Source organism: Lepisma saccharinum, chromosome 23 (assembly GCF_977018435.1).
Source record: "Lepisma saccharinum chromosome 23, izLepSacc3.1, whole genome shotgun sequence".
NCBI classification, from domain to species: Eukaryota; Metazoa; Arthropoda; class Insecta; order Zygentoma; family Lepismatidae; genus Lepisma; species Lepisma saccharinum.
Window position 1 is genome coordinate 28,302,717 of NC_139251.1, and position 16,219 is coordinate 28,318,935.

General features: G+C 35.6%; 1 protein-coding gene across 2 annotated transcripts in view; it reads right to left on the reverse strand.

The window, feature by feature from the left end:
• Positions 1 to 8,322: 8,322 nt before the first annotated feature.
• The window catches only part of fw (CUB and Sushi multiple domains furrowed), a 250,719-nt gene continuing 242,822 nt past the window's right edge, over positions 8,323 to 16,219 (reverse strand). For both annotated transcript variants that reach the window (XM_083110082.1, XM_083110083.1), the window contains exons 18-20: positions 13,910 to 14,089; positions 11,812 to 11,920; positions 8,323 to 10,482 (exon numbers count right to left, since the gene is read on the reverse strand). In XM_083110082.1, coding sequence (XP_082966208.1) covers positions 10,209 to 10,482; positions 11,812 to 11,920; positions 13,910 to 14,089 — 563 coding nt within the window. In that variant the 3' untranslated portion in view covers positions 8,323 to 10,208. The remainder of the gene's footprint in view (positions 10,483 to 11,811; positions 11,921 to 13,909; positions 14,090 to 16,219) is intronic.

Here is a 16,219-nt window from a genome sequence, read left to right on the forward strand (position 1 = left end):
GTTGGTGTCATGGAAGCTAGAGAGTCTGTGTGCGAAGAAGTTGTACGCTCACTTGAAAATTGACGATTTTATAGGTATATACGAGGATTACGTCATAAGTCATGGCAACTATTTTATTTCTCCCGAACAGGGTACAACACGAAAAATCTAAGATATACATTTGAAAGTGTATGGAATGTATTTTGGAATGAAGCCACCAGATAAAGTCTGGATGCAGGAGACTCTCGTAGGGAAGAGGCAGAACACAGGACATTGGACAATAGTGTTTTATTATGACATGAACAACAAGTACACAATACTACACTGTTTAACAACCTTCAAAGTATTCACCCAGGTTATCCACTGTTCGTTGCCAGAGATGTGGCAGGTGCTGAATACCATCCGCTGCGACTCGAACTCGCGACCTCTCGGTTTCCAACCTGTCAGGCTATCTTCCCACGTTCTTCCCTTGTCACCCTGGCTTAGCTGCATGTGCAGCGCTAACGTGTGCCACCTCTCTCCGAAATACTGTTACGATCTCTTCTTTGTTGGTAAAGCGTTTTCCATGCAATGGCTTCTTCACTTTGGGGATGCGATCATAGTCAGATGGACTTAGATCAGGAGTATAAGGTGGGTGTGGAAGAACCTTCAATCCCCACCGCTGTAAGCGACACTTGACAATGTCCACCGTGTGAGTTGTCACGTTATCATGTAGGACAATGTCGTTGTCCAAAAGGTCCGTACTGCACGGCGCAATTATGACATCAAAAATGAAGTGTAATACGGTGCATTCACAGTGTGCCCTCCACGAACTGGATGGCACACAAGAACACCTTGACAGTCGTATGCCAGAATTACCTCCATTTCCGAACGTTGTCACTCACCAACTGAATTTTGGTGCATGCTTATTACCCTACCGTTGTTCACACACACCATCTGGTGGCTTCTTTCGAAAGTACATTCCATACTTTCAAACGTAGTATATCTTAAATTTTTCATGTTGTACCCTCTTCACGAGAAAAAGAACAGTTGCCATGACTTATGACTTAGCCCACGTATTTCTTTTCTGTGTTATCTTTATAAGGATTATGGTGTACACAGAAGTCTACATTCCATTTTGTCAATACATTTTAACACTTGTAATAGCCTATATTTATTGCATGAATATCTCTTTATGAACCTCATACTGGCATCCGGTGAATGTAGCATTATTAGACTTGCATACAGGCGTCAAGTAAATAAAACATGTGGGGTGGGGTAAGAGCGTCCACCTAGAATCTTAGACAGTCGCACTTGTTCCAAGGTTGATTGATTCACTGGCAGGTTATTTTTCGTTGCGTTACTACTGTTAGTTTAATTTTAACAACAATGCCCCCATGTGTATTGAGCAGTATGCGTGCTAATTTTTTTTTTCTGGGGAATGCCCACTCATTCCTTTTGCCAGTTAATTTTGCTGTCTAAAGGACTCTCCAGCACATTCCATTAATCTGGACACATGATTTAAGTGATTTAGAATGTTGTCTGGTGAAAGATATTTGCCAAGTTTTATTGTTCAATTTCTGTATCTGGCTGGTCTCATTTGCCCCATCCGGTGGGGCAAATGCGTCCACATGCAGACTTGATTTATTTCAATTTTTTAACAGAGAAGATATTTTTTTGTATTTGAACTAGATAAAAATGTTCATAACTGTTCTACGAGTAGCCTGGTAAATGTCTGTTTCTTCTCAAATAAATAATGTGCACACTATAACCTTTCTTTTCTTAAGGGGTCTCACTTGCCCCACTCTCCCCTATATGCACAATAAAACTAAAACAATTTATTTATTTGCTTTATTTTACTTCACTTTTCTGCCACTTTTGGTGTGTGTGTGGGTGTGTGTGTGTACTGTTTACATTTCGTTGAGGATTCATAAATATAACACGTACTCAATCGAGCTACACGACTTTGGGAATTACAAACTGGCGCCGAAGTTCCAATAATGACCGCAGGGTGGTGCGCAGGTTATTGTGGGTGTTTATGGGTATTTTATAAGTATATTAATTTTGGCTAGGTGGAACTTTATTCCTCATATAAAAATTAAATTCAATAAATTATATTCGCTTATTATGTATAGTAGATGCAATTAAGACAGAAAAAATGCTCTGACGATAATAAGCAGATAAGAATAAATGCGAAACAGATTAACTGCCAAGTAAGCAAAAACGGAACATGCAAATCAGCACCTGGTTTATGGGCGTCGGGAGGGGTAGGGGTCGGACGGGACGGTGGACCCCCCTGAAAATTGACATAGTTAATTTGAAGATACAAGAGAGCCGAAAGTTTGTTACACTTATTGTTAAGAACAGAAATAAAGTCCATTTAGTTAGTATTCGAACAGAAAAATCAAAGTAAAACTGCATTGGATCGAAAATATTGAGTGAAAAATACAGGGACAAAGTTATATTCTACCATTTCATTCCAAGAACAAATCGTTTCACAGATTTCAAAATTCTAATACATACAGTTGTAGGTGAGAGGTCACACAGACAAACTTTATTAAAAAAATCCCCCTAACATTTAAAGCATTTTCTTTAACAAGACGTGCAAAAGTTAATATCAAAATGCATTTCAGATACTAACTGCATAAAATGCAAGATAAATAATAGTAAATAGTTGTACTGGTATTCACTCGTTTGGTGGATCGAGTCTCCCCATTTATATAATTATTATTATTATTTTATTTTTATTATTATTTTGAACTAAATTAATTTTTATTAGTTTATAATATTTATTATTGTATAATAACATTTATAACCATAGTAATAATACTTATTATTTTTCTACTATTCAACTTTTATCATTGACCCCTGCAGAAATTTCTGGCGACGCCCATGGCCTGGTTGATTTAATAAACATTGTATATAATAGCTTAACTGGAATCTCACAGGGAGAAGGAAGGAGAGGGACACGGGCGTGGTAGAAAGCGTCCGCGATCTTCGATAAATGTACCGTTCTTGCACTCACCCAGAATGATCGAAGCAAAGTTCCCCTAATGCCCGAAAGATCAAATAACCTCCCCAGCTGATGTGAGAGTCTCGAGCGAGGTTCAAAAAGCGGTGTTGCCACGCACCTCATTTCTGTCCATTCGTAAATAACAGCCAGGGGCAGCTGCAGATAAAATATTCACCTCGGCGAGGTAGTTTTTTGGCGCCCCACCATACTCTCCGCCCTGGTTCCCCAACTTTTCACCCTTGCTTGTTATATATTTACGGTTTTAATAATGAAAATAATAGCATTTTATTTTTAAGTGTGTACTTTAAGTTCACATTTATGATGCATTTATTCAATACCTGCGTAATGATACCAAAATGAAAGTAATCTCTTAGTTTAGCAGCATTAAACAGCTACGCTAATTCAAAAATATCTGAAAAATGAGTCAACTAAAGTAACATATAGGTTGAATAATGAATTTTAAACACACTTACAATAAATAGAGCCAACAACTAAAATGCCCCCTTGTGTGTACTATTTTTTTTTGCTGAAAAGTTTTCAATTATTGATTAAATGTCAATTTTTTGTAGTAGATCATATTCTATTGACACCATAGCCAGATCAAGGGTGCCGACTTTCCAAAATTTCTGTGGGTGCATATCAATGGCGGTTAGATCTGTAATTATCAAGTATTGTATACTTTAAACAACTTACATGCACAATGATTGCAAGAGGCAATGATATTATCAACAAGTTACTAAAAGAAAATACCACATTCATACAAATTAAAATGAAAAATCTTCATAAATGCAAATATTAATTGTATTGCAGAAAGAACTACGCAAGGATTTTGTTGTGAACAGAAACTACAAAATGACTAACTTTATGTACCAAATAATAATAATCATGACATGTTAACTTTCAATATAAAACACATTCCTTCTTACGTCATTTGCACTTATGAATTTGTTTGCAATTTTGGTAATGTCAATATTTTTAGTCATTTCTTTATGAACATGCAAAATTGCGAAATCATTCAATCTTTTTTGGTCATTGTTGACAGCAAAAATGTAACAGGTATAATGAAAATCACCCGTACAAACTTCACAAATTCTGTGAGCATTTCATGCATGGGACCACTGTTTTCTCTATTTAAAATATTTGTAATGTCTGAAAAGTTGGCCACTTTTTCTTTGTTCGTTCTGCACACATCTAGAAACATGTCCCTGTGCAATGTTAGCTTGTCTTTATCAAAGTCTGTCCCATAGAACTGCAGAATTCGATCAGCACCAATTTGACCGATAACAAAAGCTTCAAGTTGTGAAATAAGTTCCAAAACCTTTGTTCGAAATCTACGATTTAGCGAATCCACAGCCACATCAATTATTTCAAAAAATATTTGTCTGTACATTTCCTCCGGCGTTTGATACATATGAGGATCACTACATTCATCGTAGCATTTTGGCATCTTCCTTTTGATAGGCAAAACTGGTTCATCAATGCTCAATTCCTCCGCTTTCCTCATGGTTTCATTCCACAACTCAAAAAATATATCCCTTAGTGAAGCTAAACTTGCAGACAAAGTTTCCACCAAAGTTTTGATTTCTCAGTATGACAATGATTTCTTCTGAAAAGAAGAATGAAGTTGTTCAATCCTGCCGAAAACTGAAATTAACATTTTCAGGAAAATAAGAAATCTGAATTGATGTAGGTTTGAAAAATATCCACTAGCCTTTCCACCGACTTTCACTTTCTCCTTCTGACAGATCTTCCAAAAATTTCAAGAGAACGTCATAATTACTTTCCAATGATTGTAGTTATTTAACCCTCACACACCACCTTGTGGGACAGAATGGTCACAAAGTCTGTCTGGGAATGTTTTTTACAACACCATCTTCGTTGTCTTCTTGTAGCGATTGAAACACTGCTAGCCTCTTTGGCGAATGTCTTACAAATGATATTAATTCACGAAGAATCACCAGAAAGTCTCGCACATAAATGATACCTTGCATCGCATCTTGCACTACCAAATTCAAATTATGCGCCGAAAAATGAACAAATATAGCTCTCGGCTCCAACTGACTAATTCTACTTTGTAATCCTGATAAATGTCCACTGACATTACTCGCGCCATCATAACATTGACCACGACAGTATTTTATGTCGAGAGATAAACGTCTTATGACATCCTGGACGACTTCAAACAATGTCCTAGAACTTGTTGAAGCTACTTCATAGAAGCCCATAAACACTTCTTCAACTTGCCGATTTTCATCGACAAATCTGAAGCATATGGATATTTGTTCTTTCACTGATATGTCGGAATGAGAGAAAAATATTGCGCCGCCTTAATAGATTTCACAATATTTTGCTGTACATCGCTGGATAATAAAGAGACAATTTCATATATCGTGAGAAACTCACTTATATGTAGTTCGTTGCAGCCAAGATTTCAACTCAGGAGCATCTTCTGCTCTAAGCAGCAGCAACTGATGAATATTTGATGCTTCATCGGTGTGACCCCGAATTGCTATTCCTTGCACACTTAAAAATTGGAGGGACGTTATTTTCTTTAAAATCGCCTTGCGTGCATTTTTCATATCTCCTAATTTATGTGTTGAGATAAGAGATGACACATTGGTTCCTTGTTTCGTAGTTGCCAGAGCAGTCACGGACGAATGATGAAGTGTAAATTTTTCGTGAACCCTGAAAAGTTCAATTGCCTTTTGCCACTGGGAAAATTCATTTTGAACAAATGCATTACACGGATCCCTGTCTGAAGAAGTAGCAGTTGCCGACGGAAGCACTATACTGGAATCAAAAGCGTTTTTACAAACACTTTGTCCAATTCTTTGTCGTAATAAATCCAAGGAAATGTCTTTTTCCATCCTTCATGGTATGGCCTGCCTGACGATTTCTTGACACTTGTTGCTAATGTACTACAGGAACTGGCAGAAGACACATTCTCGGGTTCCTTATTTTTTGACTCAACATGCTTTTCACTATGTTCAGTGTCAGTAATATCCACCTGTGATGACGACGACAAATGTATGATGAATTTATCCATAGCGACTAGCAAACCTACTGTTCGAATTTGAAAGTATGTAAAGAAGCAATACTCAATATTGTGTTTCACTAATAAATCGTCACTCAAAACTTAGATTTTCAGTCGATCTGAGCAGCTTATTTCCTTTCTTTTTTTTTTAAATGATGCTCCAATGCACATTACTGCTGAAATATTTACTTTAGAGACCTTCGATCTCTTGGGCTCATGACCCGAAACTAGCACTACACTGTCAGCAATGTCTTCAGCTTTAGAACCGAACTTGTACTAATAGTGGTAGACTTCAGCACTTTCCAGGAAAATGTGTCACTAGTCCTCTCCCCCCCACCTCCCCCCGAATCTCTACATCTTATAAAACTGTCAATGGACACTGACTGATCACTATCGACTGTCACACTTACTCATGAACTCTTATTGAATTATTCTGTTATACAGACCAACTGTGAAATTGAATCCGCGTATTTATATCCATATTATATTCTGGAATGTTCCACACTTTTTTTTGTAGTAATGCAACGAATCGCCCGACTCATGGTGCTACCTTCAACAGTGCTTTGTTGTGCAACTTCCAAATGCTGACAAATCTTTAAATAATGCTCAAGTTTGTTGCGACAACACCGAAAGAGCAAGAAAAGTTTACATAAAATATTATCAATAACAGGGTTATCCTTCAGGGTTCTAGAACATTTTCCACCTTTCCTCGATAATTATATTTCTCCTTAAATTATAATCACAATATTTTATTTCACACACACGCCAAAAAACTCATTTTATCTAGTGTAAATCGAAAATTTCGGATGGGGCTCGAGCCCCCTGAGCCCCTCCTCTGGATACGTGCCTGTCTCTGGTCCAGTATCATCTGCTTTGGAAGCATGGACTCTTCTTTGGATGTAAATCGTCCAATGTCAGTGTTTCAAAATCAATGGATTTCACTAATCCTGTTAATGTGTGTGTACACTTTTATGGGACACCCTGTATTTCTAGCTGTTTCTAGGGTCCAGGGATGTTGGTTGAGACACAGTAGCAGTGGTTGCAGCATGTTACCAAAATAGAGACCATGAACTTATATGTCCCACCTTAGGGTAACAAAGCACTTTGTTTTTCCTTTTAATTTATTGATTGATTGATTTATTCCATCCTCTAATCATAATCATAATCTAAATCATACTTAGTACAATAGGTACAATGATGTATGAACAAAGAGTAGGGCAACCATGGATTTGTATGTTAGGCTGAAGCAACATTTGACAGTGATGATTTTAATTACTGCAAAACTAAAAAGCTGGTACTTGTTTATTGACACAATGGCCAGAAAGATGGATTTTATGATAAACATTGGGTTGTTGGGGGAAAATAAGGGTGGTTAGGGGTTGTGTTTGGATATCACATACACTCAATCACACTCTTTCTCTTACTTCCACATGAATTAAGCATTACTTTTATAAAAAAGAACAGCAAAATATTACAAATTCCTTTTATTCAATTGATACACACAAGCACACAATATTTCTTCACACTATAAATGCCTAGATACAATTTTCTACATCATATATACATTAACCATTAGCCAATGGTTTCACAGTTCTTTTTAAAAATATACATATTGTCTTGCCGATAAAAAAGCTTAATATGCACAATCTTTAAAAATGTATTTTACATATAATGGAATAATCTGCTGCAAACTTCAAATTTGAATGGTTGAAAATTACTGTTATTTATTGTATGGAAAAAGTATCAACAGGGTGTATTTTCATATTAATATTGTCTTAGTTTCTATACTGAACTCAAATTAACTATATATGTAATAGTTCGTAATTATTCATTCAGATATATACAATTGCATATTTCTCTAAAATATTATTCAAGATCTTGTGTTAAAAATTAATTGGTCCCAGTTTTTGTGTTTGATACTATGTTGGATTTGCATATTACATAAACTTTTAATGCAGAAGTTTTCACTTGAATGCTATTCTGGTTTTAATTTAATAATTAAATTTTTCTTGAAATCTAATGACAATATGGATGTATATATTTTTTATGTATAGGAATTCTGCAATTTTTGTTTTCTTTAGTACTTGATTCCTATCACCTATTGTTAATTTGATGACAATATTTCTTCATAAATCTGTGATAGATATGTTCATAATTTCAGTATTGTTTATGTTTTACACTTATCCACCAGAGATAAAATTCTGAGGAAACTTGGTCCATATTCATCAGAAGACTGCAACTCTTCATGGATATAAAAATTAATTCTTGTCATTTGGTAACTCTCAATATATGTCACAATCTAAAGTGTTTACTGTAATTCTGTGACTACCATTCTTGGAGTCTACAAAAGAGATTGATTTGAATGTGATTTGTCCAAAAGTGAATTATTCTAAATCACAATATTGCAAGATGAACCTAAGAACCATTTTTTTTTTTTGTGGGGGGGCTGAAACAAGAATGAAAATGAGTTTTTGAAGTAGAACAATACTTTAATAAGTGGGGCATTATTGTTGAACCATTATGATGATTTCACATTAAAGGGACAAGCAGCAAGTAGCAAACGACACGGAACATTGGGGTTTCACACTGAAGCAGCAAGACCTTCAAATTTAGAAACATTTTTGAACAAAACGTTGCTGAAACAGGCACTGCAGCTTGACATTTATGGTCTACACTGACATCTGTAGTATGATAAGCATGTAACAATACATACAGTTTGTCAAGTACATATTAATGTATCTCACATGGTTTATTTGTTATGTATTCTTTCATTATGCAAAATTTTCCATAGGAAAATGCTTAGATCAGGTGAGTGGCAGCCCTCTACAAATTTAATTTTCAACCATGTCCTGGAAGCAATCGTTGAATATTAGAAGTGATATCTAAAGTAGACTCTCCTATGTAAAGAATCGGATAGTTTCAATTGCAACCACCAGAATCGATAAGTGGAACTAAACCGAATTCCCATCAGGTGATCATAAAGAAAGCATTGATGAGATGCAACTTGCATCTCAAACCTCAGACAAAGAAGGCAGTGGGCCTTCGAAATTAAACTTAACTAAAACCAAACTCTAAGGGCCAGGGCTTGCTAGAACGACTTTTTCATTGGGTAAGGCGTATCGCAAGATGGGAGCCCACTACTCCTTTTCAAGCAGCTCCTCAGTTATCCTCACAACACTGGGTCAATGCCAAAATTTTGGTGGCTTCCACTGGAAATCAAACCCAGGACTCCTCACACCAAAGACTATTGAGGAGCCTACCATTGAAATTAACATCCTCAAATGAAGCAACATGGCAAGGAAGCTTTTGTGCGATAAAATCAAAATGCATGTTACGGAATCCATCTGGTTTCTCCAATTCCTAATGTAAAAAATGAAGACTCCTTACAGTGTGTTTCTCACACACTACGTAATGGACAAAGCAAGCATGGTACAGTGGCTTTGAGCATCAATGGGTCCTACTTCCCACGAATGAATGATTCTGCTCTATTCTGACTTGCAGACTGAATAGATCATCTTATTTTGAGTTCTATTATTTATAGAATCTTTTCCTCTATAATACCTCATTTTTTTTAAAATGCATATTTTTCCTAAGAGACATGTTGGAAAACATCAATAACTCATGAAATACTTTATTTTTTCTATTCAGTGGCACAGACTTCAAATAACTGCTCCTCTTAAGGAATTTTTTTGGGGTGGCAGAGAGGGACTCCCCTCTTCTATATTTATTTTTCTTTCATTGTGCATATTCAGTGGTATTGCAAATATATAATTTCTGGGCATATTTCTCACAAGTCTTCATTTCCTTGTTACATATCAAACAAGCTCTTTGAGTCATATATTCGTGTCACATTTAAAAAATATATCAGTCTATCTATAAAAATAAAGTTACATCACATCATACAAAATTTGATCTAGATTATGATTCACACAACTGTCCATGTAACATGAATTAAGTTTAACATATAAAAAAATGTACACCATATTTATCTACAAAAATATTACAATTATGCTACACGAATGTTCTGGAATACATAAAAAAAATCAAGAGGTGTTTCCAAGTGGTCTGCTTCTCACTTAGGTGACTAAGATCATCCAATTTCTTCCTCTCTTATCAACAAACTATACACACACATACACACTCACATATACTCACGAATCTTCGCTCTTGCAGCCACACACATAACTATATTTTTTGATCTTGCTAACGAACTGCAACACCATTAATTGTCACCATAGCTCCCCCGTTTGAAGACATGTGGTGCGGCGATGGTTCGTAGTGACTGAGACGTCCAGATTCATCATATGGGGTGTCGTATGTGTTAGCAACATCATCGTGGATGTTCTCATATATGTTGTTGTGACTCGTTGTGTATCCATCATTCAATGTGGCATAAGACATAACAGCCGCATTCTGATCTTCTTTCCTAACAGCTCCTTCTATATTTTCTGTGTTCTTTACTGGTGTTGCTCTCCTCCTGGTAAATAAAATATATTACACATTATATATTAGAAAGGCACACAATCAAATAGGAGAAAAATGACCATTAGAATATTTGAGTATTATTATGATAAATACTGTACAACAATGCAACATTTATGAATAGAATTCTTATTTATGAACTTATCAAAAAATGACTGTGTATTTTTTCACATATTTTCCTTCCTTTTTGATAATGCTTAACCTACTTGCATTATTCATTATAATTAATTTGTGTGCCAAAAATTTCAATCCACATTGAATTATTTAAACTGAATTATCATATCAGTTGTACATTATGGAGCATGAATAAAACATATAATTATCTTTACTAAACCAGATATGATTGTAAGTTTGAAATTCATTTACCCATTCCACAGAAAGTTAGTTGCACGTAATATATTGATATTTTGTCTGTATTTCAAGTACTGATTGGCTGAGCTATTTTTTACACATATTAATCATTACGCTAAGGCAATTAGGATTTAATGAGAATATTGCAACATATTAATTTATATTTAACTTAGGTAAGAAGGTAAAGGTAAAGTGCTCCCCTGTGCTATGCACCACGCCATGCAGGCATATAGGGGGTGTGGGGTTAGGGCCCCACTCTTTCTTGAAGTGGGGGTGATGCCCCTGGCTGCTTTTACCCCCCAGACAGGGGCGGTGCCAGGGGGCATAAGGGGGTGCTTCATGCCCCTTAATTTTCTTCCACACCCCCTCAACACCCCTAAATGAATAATCCTGGTGCCGTCGCTGCCCACAGAGTTACCTCCAGGTACTCACTTTACGACACTGGGTGGGTGCCAGAGCTACTTAAACAGCTGGGAAAAATCTCGGTTCTCCCCCACTGGGGATTGAACCCGGGAGTCTCTTGCATGGTAGTCAGATGTCCTAAAGACTGAGCTACATGCGAATGTAGTTCCAAATAAAAATGTTTTCCATCGCTTGAAAAATTCCTAATATCCGAAGTCGGACAGTCTCACACGCAAATAAACAGATATTAGCTCCCTAATATAAGTCGTTATAATGGCTGAAAGTAAACTGATAATCTGTTGTCAGCTGTGGGTCTCTCTGTACTGTCACAGGGCTGATAGTTTACAGTGTTGAACACCAAGGTGGCAGCACCTTACAAACATAAAAAAATCTTCTCCAATCACTCTGAGTTTACGTTCTAGTCTTAGCATTGGTATTTCTAAATGATGATATAATTTTGTTTCACTTTAAGAAGTTAAAAATATATAAATATACATTCTATGCCATCTGTAATAACATTACAAATTATACCAAATCTGATACATAACACAGTTATGAAATAAATACTTACAGTCTTAGATAAATAAGTCCAAGAATAATAAGAACGAAGAAGACAACACCTGCTCCGACTCCAATTGCTAAAGCAAGGTTTTGCGATTCTCCAATTTCACCTGTAATCACTGAAAAGGAAAGAGTTTTGAATTAATCCACTGACGCTGAACATAATGTCTCATGCAATGTTCTGGCAGGTATATAATATTGCATTTGTTACTTTTAAACTTTTTTGAACACAAAGCATGGTCAAAGATTTTGTGAGAAATCTGTTAATGTTTTCAAGTTTCTTGACTTGGCATACTAGATAAAATTTAGATTATATATAGTAGATTAGTATATATAGTAATTATATACTAATGCCATTCTTCACATCTTTTTTCACACTCTCTTTTGTTGATTGATTGATTGGTTGATTTGCTTAAATTTAATTCACTTTTTGTGCCACTTTTTGGCTAATTTGTGAAGATGGGGATGAATGATGATGTGATAAAATTAATGAATGGACACTCATAAACATCCATGCCCAGGCCAGGATTCGAACATGGGACCATGGCATTGTAGCATGATGGGCTAACCACTCTGCCACAGGGGCCGATACACTGTCTTTTGTATTGGTTATGCTGGCCTCCATAGCACAGCATGCTACAATGCCTGTTCAAATTCTGTCCTGGGCATGGATGTTCTTTGTGAATATCCCTTCATAGTGTCATCACTCATCCTCATCTTCACAATTAGTCAAAAGTGGCAAAAAAGTGAATTAATGTAAACCAAATCAATAAGTATTGGTTATCAGTTTTGTATTTTCATTAAAAATAGATATAAGTAATAGAATGTGAGAAAAATAGTTTATTAAAGTTCCAAATTATTGACAATTTACTCATATATTACAGTGGAACTTCGATTCTACATTTTTCAGGGGACCGGGATAAGAAAAAAACTTAAAATGCAGGTAAATGTAAAATCGAGGGAACATTTTATAGCATTTTGCTCCACTGGAACCATGAAGAGTGAATGTATAATGCTCTCATTACATAAACTCAGAGCTCCACTGTGTACTAGACTAAACACTGCATACTATAGACTAAACAAATTTGTAAGATCAGCTTGTGTATACTCTAAGAAGATGGATAAGATTGGAATAAAAATGTAGTGATCAAAAAAGTCGAGAAACTTGATTTGATCTAATGAATCTAAGAGATAATTTGCTTTTTCTGTTATGTTATGATGTTATGTTTTCCTTTGTAATTTGTGAGAGTTGAAATGTGTGTGTGTGTGAAAGCTGGAAGTATCACTTTGAATATATCATCTGCCAATACTTGTCAAGAGTTTGAGTGTTTCAAGGAGTCTGAAAAAAATGCACGTTGAGACTAAAATATCCTGGAAATAGTAGAAAATACATAATTTTTGCAACAATTGTGTGAAGAAACGTGATTAAATGATTATTTTATTTGAAATTATAAATTTCTTAAAGCAAAACTTGCTTTAGATTGCTATGATCTAGTTCCATAGCTTAAAATTTATAAATATTCTAACCTATTTTGAATAGTTACAATTTTCAAGAACATCATTGGTGAGAATCAGACTATCAGTAATGGTACATTTTCAAAGTGGTGTCAGTTCAGTCCTAAAATCAGAGGTGCCAATTTCACATAAATATTGGGGGAACAAGATTGACAATAATATTTTTTCATGTATAATGTATATACCTCTTGAGAAATTTGGGGGAGGGGGGAAGAAAGTGCCTTGCCCCCTAAAGAAGTTGGCACCTATTCCTAAAATATGATGATGCACTATATACTACCAGGGATATGTGTAGAAATATGCAACACACTGTAGTCTTTTAAATTCGAACTTGGATAATTCAAATTATTCAATAAACAGAAGTTTATTCCCCTCGAAATCATCTTTAATGATACATGTTTGTGTTAATTCGAATTTTGGATAATACAATTTTTTTTCATGCCCCCTTAGAGTTCGATTCAAAAGAGTCCATTGCATACTGTATTCTCCAGAACAGTACAATATAGTACAATGTGCTGACCCAGAGAGACACAGGATAGGGTGAAGACTGATCATTCATTTACTGATGAGAACTAATGAAAGTTTCAACTTACTTTCACATTTTGGCTCCTCCCCTGACCACAAACCATCCTCCATGCATTTTCTAAGATAAGGTCCAATCCTTTCATATTTGGGTACACAGTGGTATTCCACGGCACTGTTAAATGTTGTCGATTCGTTCATCACAATGACACGACCATTCTCTATTAATCCAGGATGTTGACAATTCACAGCTAAAAACAGCAAAACAAACCATCAATTAGTACAAACAGAATTTTTTATTCTTGTAAAGTTTTCATTTAATCCCTCTAAATTTCTGAAATAATGATAATAGCTCGAAAGGCTCCTAAAATGGATGTATTACCAGATTAAATGTATAGTTTCCATGTGTCCTTCACAACACCTATTATTCCATACAAACTAGGCGAAAATTTTATTGTCAAATCAAAATTTTACAAATTAATAGTCATTAAACACTTTCTTTAAAATATATGAAATTTCATGACAGCCATCTCACTCATAGATACAAGAATACATATAATAAAATATAATATATGGAATTAATCTTCTAGTTTATGGCTGTTATAAGCATCAAAACATGATCTCCGATGCAATTAAGTCTAAACCCCATTTGTTTTACAAACAACTACATTCATTTTAACCTCACAATTTTTAATAAAAATGGCTTGCTACTTCTTAGAAATGTATGTCTGACACTTTTTATTAGTAACTCCCCCACACACAAATACCCTTTGGTATGTATCATGTTCATACAATGAACAAATAAACAATTTTGAATTCTTACAAAAAATATCTGGAGTTCTTCACATCCACAGAATTCAACCACATTTTATATTTGGTTCTTCTTTCCTGCAAATCAAAGTAATAGTTGGAACATTCTGAATGAGGACAGTGCAAGTAATGAAGCTACTATTTGAGAGAAAATTGATTTTTTACATGCTTCAAAATTATGCCTGTCCCAATTGCACCCCTAAATAAGTCAAAGTGATAATCATCCTATTACAGTAGGCGCCCTCTAGTTTGGCTTTGTTTGGTTCGGCTGCCGGATGGTTTGGCCCGCCCCTGCTGCCTTGCCGGCAACAAGTCACCACATGTTTGTCTAGCACTGGAAAGTTTTGTGCTGTACAGATCAGTCGTCTACAGCTCTTGCTATTGTGCGGACTTAATGGCGTGACTTTGCTCATAAAAAGTCAATTGAAAAAAAAGTGCAGAAAAAATACTGATTTCTTTTAAGGTTTTCTTTTAGTTTTGTAGGCCAATAATATCTTTTAACAGTTCAGTTTTTACTTTAGGCCTATGTGTTTTCTATTCAGTAAAAGGAATACAGTACAGCATTTACTTTTTTTTATTGTCTCATATAAATTAGTGACAGTGTTTATACCATTGTGTTTTGTGTTTTTCGTTTCATTTTCATACTTAATGAACCAGCTATCAACAGTTGCATTTGTGAGTGAAGGTATAGAAAGTAGACGACACCTGACAATGAGAAAAACATCACGTTGTCGGTAAGTACTAAGTAGGCCAGATGTAGTTTGTTCTTTGTACAGCAAAATACACTTAAACATGGTTTAAACTACCATATAACTAATTTTAATGTATGGCTGTACCGATTGTAGGATTTATTGGTCTTTTTTGCATAACTTTGGTTCGTTCGGCCATTTTTTAGTTCAGCCTACAGTTCGGTCTCGAGGTGGCCGAAGTAGAGGGTGCCTACTGTAATTTAAAATTTAGTTTGAGATTGTTTTAAAGTCCACCTTATACACAGAAAGGCTAATCGGAGCTGGACCTGCAGTTTAAAGAGGATTCCAAACCACTGTGTGCCTCCACTGGGTATAAAACAATTTACAGTTTACAACACATATGTATACATTTAATAATGTAAGGTAAATATAAAGCTAATCCATGAACATCGCAACATGCCATGAAAGCATATGGAGAGGAGTATCATTTGTAGAGGTGATGTGATAAACATCATTCTCTGGTTGCCTTTATCCTCCCAGGGACCCTTTTATTACAGGCTGGGAGAACCCAAGAGCCACTCCCTTCTCACCTGAAATCACCCACCGAGGGAATCAAAGCTGGGTTTTCCACATGGCACAGGCAAGTAGCCAGAGGAAGGGTTTGTGGGACTGAAGCCCCACCCCCAAATTTAAATGTGGTAACTGATTTTACTTCCTTACCAAACATATTGTATAATAAGTTGTAATATACTGAGAAATTCATCTTCAAGGCTTCTAAACCCCCCCCCTTTTTCGCCTTTAGATGGTGGCTGCTGACAAGGGATAAATATGATATGTCCCCATGACAAAATAACGTGAATTACAATAATCTGCTTGACATAT